This window comes from Panthera uncia, assembly GCF_023721935.1.
Source record: "Panthera uncia isolate 11264 chromosome A1 unlocalized genomic scaffold, Puncia_PCG_1.0 HiC_scaffold_17, whole genome shotgun sequence".
In the NCBI taxonomy this organism is placed as follows: Eukaryota; Metazoa; Chordata; class Mammalia; order Carnivora; family Felidae; genus Panthera; species Panthera uncia.
The window spans coordinates 95,132,062-95,142,373 of record NW_026057577.1 but is presented as its reverse complement, the minus strand read 5'-3'; the positions used below and the strand labels follow the sequence as shown (position 1 = coordinate 95,142,373).

The window sequence follows — 10,312 nt, the reverse complement described above, 5'->3', positions numbered from 1 at the left end:
TATATATATATATATGTATATATATGTATGTATATATATGTATATATGTATATATACGCGTGTATATATATATGTGTACATATATATATGTATATATATATATATATATATATATATACACCACATACACACACACTATTAACATAGATGCAAAACACATCAACAAAATATTACCAAACCAAATTCAACAATATATTAAAAGGTTCATACACCACAATCAGGTGGAATTTATTCCAAAGATGCAAGCATGGTTCAACATATGCAGACCAAGCAATGTGATACACCACATTAACAATATGAAAGATAAAAATCATGCTCATCTCAATAGATTCAAACAAAGCATTTGAACACATTCAACATCCATTTACAATAAAAACTGTCAACAAAGTAAGTACAGAAGGAATGTACCTCCACATAATAAAGGTTGAATATGACAGACCCACAGCCAACATCACACTCAGTGGTGAAAAGCCAAACACTTTTCTTTTAAGATCAGGAACAAGAAAAGGATGCTAACTTTTGCCATTTTTATTCAACACAGTATTGGAAGTCCTAGCCAGAATTATTAGACAATAAAGAAAATCCAAATTGGAAAGAAAGAAGTAAATCTGTCACTATTCACAGATGTCCTGATACTATGTATAGAAAACCCTAAAGACTCCACCAAAAAAATATTAGAATAAGGGAATTCAATGAAGTCACAGGATATGAAATTACCATACAGAAATCAGTTGCATTTCTATATACTAATAACAAGGTATCAGAGAGAAGTTAAGAAAACAATCCCATTTATAATTGCATCAAAAAGAATAAAATACCTAGGGATAAATTTAACCAAAGAACTGAAAGACCCACACTCTAAAAAAATGTAAATCACTGATGAAAGAAATTGGAGATGACACAAATAAATGTAAAGATATACCATGCTCATGGATTGGAAGAAGTAATGTTCTTAAAATGTCCATACTACCCAATTAAATCCACAGATTCAATGCAATTCCTGTCAAAATACCAATAGCATTTTTCACATAAATAAAACAAACAATACTAAAATTAGTGTGGAACCACAAGACCCCAAATAGCCAAAGCTACCTTGAGGAAGAAGAACAAAACTAGAGGTATCACACTCCCTGATTTCAAGATATAAATACAAACCTATAGTGATCAAAACAGTATGGCATTGACACAAAAATATCAATGGAACAGGATAGAGAGCCCAGAAATAAACCCACATTTATATAGTCCATTAATCAGTGACAAAGGAGGCAAGAATATATAATGAGAAAAAGACAGTCTAATAAATGGTGTTGGAAAAATTGGACAGCTACATACAAATAGTGAAACAATATAACTTTCTCACAGCATACACAAAAGAAACTCAAAATGAATTATAGACCTACATGTGAAACCTGAAACTATAAAACTCCTAAAAGAAAACATAGACAGTCACCTCGTGGACAACAGCCTTGGAAACATATGTATGTATATGCCTCCTTAGGGCAAACAAAAGCAAAAATAAACTATTTGGACCACACAAAAGTAAAAATCTTTTGCATAGCAAAGGAATGCAACAAAGCAAAAATGGAACCTACTGAATGGGAGAAGATATTTGCTAATGATATGGCCAAGAAGGGGTTAATATCCAGTATCTAAAATAAAGAATTTATACAACTCCAAAAAATAATAATAATCCAATTACAAAGCAGGCAGAGGACTTAAATAAACATTTTTCCAAAGAAGACTACAGATGGGAAACAGACATATGAAAAGATGCTCAACGTTACTAATAATCAGAGAAATGCAAATCAAAACCGCAGTGAGATATCACCAGTCAGAATGGCTAGTATCAAAAAGATAAGAAATAGCAAGTGTTGGCAAGGATGTGGAGGAGAGGGTATTCTTGTGCACTGTTGGTGGGAATGTAAATTGGTACAACCACTGTGGAAAGCAATATGGCTCTTCCTCAAAATTTTAAAAATAAAAATACTATATGATCCAGTTATTCCACTACTGAGTACTTAGCCAAAGGAAACAAAAACATGGATTCAAAAAGATACATGTGTCCCTGTATTTATTGCAGCATTGTTTACAATAGCCAAGATATGGAAGCAATAAAGATTTGATACATACCTACATACATGTATATGTGTGAGGAATATTACTCAGCCATAAAAAAGATTGAGGTCTTGCCATTTGTGACAACATGGCATTATGCTAAGTGAAATAAGCCAGACAGAGAAAGACAAATACCATATGATTTCATTTATATGTGGAATCTAAAAAACCAAACAACCAAACAGAAACAAACTCATAAATAGAAAAAAACTGGTGGTTGCCAAAGGGAGGGGGATTAGGGGTAACGGCAAACAGGTGAAGGGGATTAAGAGGTACAAACTTCCATCTATAAAATAAGTAAGTTATGGAGATGAAAAGTACAGCATATTAAATATAGTCAATAATATTGTAGTAGCATTGTATGGTGACAGTGACTACATTTATCACGGTGAGCATTGAGTAACATTTACATTTGTTGAATCACTATGTTAACACTTAAAACTGATATTATATGTCAACTATATGTCAATAATCAAAAAGTAACTTAAAAAATGAAGCGAAAGAGATGTCAGAGAAGTTTGTATCTATATAAAAGTACCATAATATTAAAGCATCCTGGAAGGACAGCAGCTACCTTGGAGAGTCTCCTGGACTTAGCCTGAATAAGAAAGAAACTTCAGTCATTTTAAGAAAAAATAAAATACCTAGGAAAAAATTTGACCAAGGACGTGTACCAGAAAACAGGTTTTTCACCTGTACTCTGAAAATTATAAGATGGATGAAAAAAAAATAAAAATGACACAAATAAAGGAGAAGGTACTCTGTGCTCATGGATTGGAATTAATATTGTCAAATATGTCCATACTACCCAACAAAATCTATAGATTCAATGCAATCCCAATCAAACTACCAAAATATTTTTCACAGAACTAGAGCAAAGAATCCTAAAATCTGTATGGAACCACAAAAGAAAAGCCAAAGCAATCTTGAGGAAGAACAAAGCTGTAAGTATCACAATCCTTGATTTCAAGATATACTACAAGACTCAGGTAATCCAAACAGTATGATACTGTCACAAAAACAGACACATAGATTAATAGAGTAGAAGGCTTAGAGAAAAACCCACACATACATGGTCAATCAATCTACAAGGGAAACAAGAATATAAATGTGGAAAAGACAGTCTCTTCAATAAATGATACTGGGGAAACTGGACAGCTACATGCAAAAGAATGAAACTAGACCACTGTCTTACACCATATACAAAAAAGTAAATAAAAATGGATTAAAGATTCAAAGTTGATTAAGACCTGAAATCATAAAACTCCTCAAAGAAAGCACGCAGTAATCTCTTGGACATCAGCCTTAGTAACATATTCATGCATGTGTCTCCTCAGGCAAGGGAAACAAAAGCCAAAATAAACTATTGGGACTACACCAAATAAAAATCTTTTGCACAGCAAAGGAAACCGTCAACAAAATGAAAGGCAACCTGTAAATGGGAGAAGATGTTTACAAATCATACATCTGATAAAGGGTTAATATCCAAAATATATCAAGAGTTTATACAACTTAATATCCAAAAGCAAGTAACTTGATTTAAAAATGGGCAAAGGACTTGGATATTTTCCCCCAAAAAGACATACAAGTGGTCAAGGGCACCTGAAAATATTCTCAGTATCACTAATCTTCAGGAAAATGCAACTCACAACAATGAAATATTGCTTCATGGTTGTCACATTGCCCAAAAGGCATATATAGATTTAATGCAATCTTTATCAAGATTTCAATGACGTTTTTTACAGAAGTTGGAGAAAAAATCCTAAAATTTGAAACCACAAAAGACATGAATAGCCAAAGTAATCCTGAGAAAGAAAAACAAAGCAAGAGGCATCATACTTCCTGATTGCAAGCTATACTATAAAGTTATAGTAATTAATACAGTAGTGGTATTTTAAAAAGATGAGTGGAACAGAATTGAGAACCCAGAAATAAACCCAAGCATATACGGCCAACTAATATTTGACAAGGGAGCCAAGAATACTCAATGGAGAAGAGACAATCTCTTTAATAAATGGTGATGGGAAAACTGGATATTCACTTACAAAAGAATGAAAGTGGACCCAAATCTTACACCAGTCACAAAAATTAATTCAAAATGGATTAAAGACCTAAATGTAAGAACCAAAATTATCAAATCCCTAAAAGAAAACAAGAAAAAACTCATTGACATGGGTCTTGGCAATGATTTTTATATATATATATACAACACCTAAAGCACAAGCAACAAAATCAAAATAAACAAACAGGACATCATCAAACTGAAAAGCTTCTACACAGCAAAAGAAACAACTAACAACACAAAAAGACAACCTAAAGAAAGGGAAAAAGTATTTATGAATTATATATCTGATAAGGGGTTAGTATCCCAAATATTTTTTTTTAAAAAGTCCTACAACTCAATAGCAAAATTAAAACAATCCAATTTTAAAATGGGCAAAGTGAGGAGGATACCTGGCTGGCTCAGTAGAGTATGCAGCTCTTGATCTCAGAGTCATGTTTGAGCTCCACATGAGCATAGAGATTACTTGAATAAATAAATACCTACCTACCTACCTACATACATACATACATAATAAAAATAGACAAAGGACCTGAATAAACATTTTTTTCCATAGAAGATATATGAATAGCCAAAAGGTACATGAAAAGATGCTCAACATCACTAATTGTGAGGGAAATACAAATCAAAACCACAATAACACCTCACACCTGTTAGGACAGCCATCAAAAAGACAAGAGTAAATGCTGGCAAGGATGTGGAGAAAAGGGAACTCTTGTGCACTGTTGGTAAGACTGTAAATCGGTGCAGCCACTATGGAAAACAGTATAGAGGATCCTCAAAATTTTTAAAATAGAACTTCCACATAATCCAGCAATTCCACTTCTGGAATTCATTTCCAAAGGAAATGAAAGCTGTATGTCAAATATATATCCGTACTCCCATGTCCATTGCAGCATTACTTACAATAGCCAAGACATGGAAACCTGTGTGTTCATCAACAGATGGAGGGATAAAAAGTTGTTGTATATATTTATAATGGAATATTATTCAGCCATAAAGAATGAGGAAATCCTGCCATTTGCAATGACATGGATGGTTCTTGATATTATGCTAAGTGAAATAAGTTAGAGAAAGACAAATACTGTATGATCTCATATGTGGAATCTTAAAAATAAATAAATAATGAAAACTTAGAAAGAGATCAGATTTATGGTTACCAGAGGTGGGGTGGGGGGTGGGAATTGGAGGAAGGTGGTCAAAAAGTACAGGCTTCCAGTTATAAGATAAATAAGTACTAGGGATATAATGTACAGCATGGTGATTACAGTTAACACTGCTGTATGATATGTAGAAAACTGTTAAGAGAGTAAAATCCTAAAGGGTCTCATCACAAAGTGAAAATTTTTTTTAAAGAAAAATAAAAACCATTATCTGTATGAGATGACAGATATTAACTAAACTTATTTGGGAAATCATTTCATTATACACATAAGTCTATTATGCTACATAATTTAAACATATATAGTGATGTATATCAACTATATGTCAATAAAGTTAGGGGGAGGAAAATAAAGTTCAGTAAAGTTCATTTGAACCAGTGCTACAACTAAATCCCATTCCCAAGGACATGGTGGATCCCAGCTTAAAGTATCAATGGCTAATGGTTAGTAATGGTTATTACTTCTTTTTGGTTGATGCACCCAGGCCAGGGGTCAGAGGCCTTGTTAGTTCTAAGTAGTAGCAATAAACCCAAATGTTGGCAGTCAGAATTTAGGAACCTCTTTGCTGGTTTTGCCCACTATTCAGTTCTTTCTGCAATCTTAGCACCCTCACATACTAATATAATTGTTACAATGATAGTCATGCTTGTATATAGGATTTACATGCTGTTCTCTCCTACAGCTACATGTTATAGTATATATTCATATATATACACAGATACATATACATACTATTATATTATTGTTATTTATACGATTTGCCTGTTGGTCTCTCTCAGGTAGCTGAAGATAGGGACTTTTATTAATCCGACTGTATTTTAACCAAGAGTACACAACAGAATCAGCCAGCCCGTATTCCCTAGGGGGCTGATTCAGCAGCTGCAGAATCAGCCCATCAGCAGTGCTTTGAGAGAGCATCACAGGTGGCTTAAAATTGCATGCCTGATAGAGAGCAGCTGGCCATTGAGGTGGTACAGCCTAGGGGTGAAGACAGTGAGCTCTGGACTGAAATCCTAGCTCCACCACTTACTATTTGTATAAGCTTGAACAGAGCACTTAAACGTATCTGTTCCTTGTATGTAAAGTGGGGATAATAGTGCTTGCCTGAGAGTGTCGTGGAGATTAAATAAGATAAAACAAGGGTAGCTCTGAGAACACACTAAGCCCATCATAAATTCTCAAAATGCATTGCTTTGTTGGTGTTGTTCATCCCTGCATTCCAGAGGAGGCACCAAGCCTGACATTAGCAGAGATTTAATGCTCAATAAATAATAAATGCACAGGGAGCTGTATGATATTAGCAAAGAGAAGAAAAAAGGAAAATTAGTAAGGAAAGAGGAGGATAGAAGGATGACCAAGGAGATGGGAAATAGAGAGGTATAGTAAGGAGTCCCCAGCAGTTGGCTCAGGAAACCCTAAAAATTCTTCCTCATTGTTGCCAAATTATTCATTCTGCCTAATAAAATGTTGGCAAGGTCTTAAACTGAAATTTTCAAACTCATAGGATTAAGAATTTTGATGGCCTTCTGCATTTGTTCCAAACGAAGCAACCCAATAAAGCCAAATTTCTTTTTCCAGAGGAATTTATCATTCTGACCCCATCTAGTGGTTTCCTTTGGATATGGTGACTCTAATTTGGGATCAAGATCCTCAATAATTCTGACTGCATTAACTTTTGGACATGTTTTTTAAAAATCCTACCACTCTCCCTTTACTTTCTTGACTGTTCTTCCCCATGGCTGCACATTTGATTGTATGAATCCTCCACTTGAAGTTGGGGGTCTCAATCCCAACAGCTCACCACCTTTATTCCTATATCCATGCTTTGATGCATTTTCTTTCCAAAATGTTCTGTCTCAAGTGTTTTATCCCTTTCTCCCTGAGATGACTCCATGGAAATAGCAATGGTTTGAGGAGTCTAGTCCTGGGTTCAAATCCAGCCTCCACCACTTATCTAGATTTATGACCCCTCTGAGTTCAACTGCCCATATATAAAATAATTTCTACCTATGTTGTGAGAATTAAACTGGGATAAGGTATATAAAGTACCCAGCACAGTACCTGCCAAAGTATGAGGGGATTATCTTCGTTTAGTTCAGTCTCAACTGCTAGTAACAGGCATTAGAAATAACAAGAGCTTAAATAAGATATGGCCTTATTATTTTTTATAACATAAAAGGAGTCTAGAGGTGAGCCATTCATGGCTGGTATGGATGACCATTAAAGACACCTAGGTCAACAGGGATCTAGACTCTCTCTGAATGACCATCATCCTTGAGACTTCCATTCTCAAAGTCACCCATATTTACATGGTGAATGCTAGAACTCCAGGGATAACCACATTCCACCCAGGTAAAGGAGGAAAGTGGGAAGAACAAAAGGGTGCCTGTATCGTAGCTATGTCATCCTCCTTTAAGGTTCCCAGGAGACCCAGATGACAACTACCACTTACATCATGTCAGCCACCCATCTCTCCAGAGGAAGCTGTGAAATGTAGTTCTTTACCTGTGTACAATGAGGCACCCTAGAAAACAAAAGTCTGTGGTATTTTCAGGCTACAACATGGAGACTTCAGGGGCTATGCTATGCTTTACAGTTTCCTCAGCATTTCACACCTCAGGGCAGACAATGCATATATAATACATGAATCAGTATGGCTGATTAAATGTTTAAGTGGTTAAATGGATCAGGTCTGAAGACCTAAGTTCCAGACCAACCCTACCACTTCATTGTTATGTGACCTTGAGCAAGTATGTAACCTGTCTGCTTCAGGCCATTTCCTCACTTGTCAAGCGGTCCTTGTGGGCACCAACTCGGACAAGAGATGCAAATTACCTAACACAATGCCTATGTCTAGCCCTCAGCATGTGTTAAAGTTATCACCACCACCATCATCAACATCACCATCATCATTATTATTGTTAGGAGCTATTAAATTATTAGGTAAGGTAAGGAGGTACCAGATGTCTCTTACTTTTTTTTCTGCCTGTGTACATCTTCCTTTGCCTTCAGTAGTCACCCCAGGGACGTCTGGATTTGCAACCAATTATGTTGAAAGAACCTGGGCTCAGTCAGCCTCATTTTATTCACTTCCAGTTATCCAGTCAAGACTAGCTGAATCTCAAGAGTCCCTCTCCTTTGCCCCTAACCAGAGTCTAGTCACCCAGCTCTGCCTTCTGGGACAGATGCTCTTCTCTGTTCAGATCAACTTCTAAATAAATATTAAATTATGTCTAGATGTGTTCCACTATTCCTTTCAAATCTAAGTAAATCAGTTCCCTTTGTTGGAATTCCCCAGCCCTGATAAGGTCTTCCACTGATGTCTTGCATCCTTGACAGTGGCAAGATTTTTCTCTAGATAGGAGTAAAGAGGTTCACATAGCAATAAGCCTTCTTATTCCCAGGTCTTTGCGAAATATGGATTTCTTAGACAGCCTCCCCACCCTCCTAGCTACCTTTACTTGAGTTTCAGAAGAAATCTTGGCATCTGCTCTTAAAGATCATTAGCTACGCAGGTGGTGACAAAAAAAAAAAAAAAAAAAAAAGAGGGTTGAAAGTGTGCAAATATACATATTATGTTGCTCTCCAAGGTGGCCAGGCAGAACAGTCAGAACCCCAGTGCCAGGGCTATTGTGTATGGCTAATTCGTGCAGTACACATTTTTCACCATTCACACTCTCTATGACATGATGGCATTCCTTATAATTGTGTAGTGCATGGCCTACATAACTGCTCAGGGCAGCCATGCCCAGATTAGTCATCCCTGACCATAAGCAGCCTCATTTTGTATCCTAGTGCACCCTACAAATGTTACCATTTTCTTTGTGTACCATGATGTAAAGGAGTTTAGAAAACACTACTCTAAATAACTTCAAGGTGGGTTTTTCCTCCAATGCACACTCATTCCCTAGCCATGCCAGCCATGTCCTCCATATAAGCCAACATGCCCAGGTGTTATCTTTCATACCAAGCCCATTGTGTTTTCTTAGGTCCATGGAAGAAATCTCTTGTCCATTGATTATGACCGGAATATTCGGACAGAAAAGATCTATGATGATCACCGGAAGTTCACTCTGAGGATCATTTATGACCAAGTGGGGCGCCCATTCCTCTGGCTCCCCAGTAGTGGGTTGGCAGCAGTCAATGTCTCATACTTCTTCAATGGGCGCTTGGCTGGCCTTCAGCGTGGAGCCATGAGTGAAAGGACAGACATTGACAAGCAGGGACGAATTGTGTCCCGCATGTTTGCTGATGGGAAAGTGTGGAGCTACTCCTACCTTGACAAGGTAAGTGAATGTGCTGCCCTCACTCAGCTGGAGCTTTCCCTTATTCACACTCCTCTTTTTAAGCTGACCTGATATGCTTTGCCATAAGACATTGAACATCTTTACTTTGACTCTGCAAGGTCTCCCCTCACACTTCATCCTCACTGGGAGGGAGGAAAATCTGAAGGAAAATGTTATTCATAGCTCATCACTATTACCAAAAGAAAAAAGTGCTAGACACTCAGTAATGGCAAAAAGAATGGATTGTCTAATTTTATTCCCAAAAAAAAACCCCAAAAAGTGCTGCAGAAGCAGACAGAATTATCCCACTGGTATCACGGCTAATCATTATTTATGAATTGGAAATGCAGTGATTCATTTATGCCTTGCCTGAAGTTAAGCTATCAGGGTAGGGAATTTTGCCTAAAACTCAAGCACACAGAGCAACATCCTCCTACTTGACCTATTGACTGAAACAGCCAATGGATTCTCTCTACCTAATTCCCTGTGCCTGAAAGTGCCAGATTCAGGTCTTTGTGTCAGAAAGGGTCAGGTTGGAGCAGCAGTAAGAAGAGATCCCTTAGTTGAATCTACTCCTGAAACCATTGTTGCACTATATGCTAATTTGGATGTAAATTTTAAAATATAAAAAATAAAATCAAGGAAGGAAGGAAGGAAGGAAGGAAGGAAGGAAGGAAGGAAGGAAG

General features: G+C 36.6%; 1 protein-coding gene across 1 annotated transcript in view; it reads left to right on the top strand.

The window, feature by feature from the left end:
• Nucleotides 1–10,312, top strand: part of TENM2 (teneurin transmembrane protein 2) — a gene marked incomplete at its 5' end in the record, with an annotated part of 375,214 nt that overhangs the window by 348,916 nt on the left and 15,986 nt on the right. Inside the window, one exon of the mRNA XM_049648903.1 lies at nucleotides 9,330–9,626. Coding sequence (XP_049504860.1) covers nucleotides 9,330–9,626 — 297 coding nt within the window. The remainder of the gene's footprint in view (nucleotides 1–9,329; nucleotides 9,627–10,312) is intronic.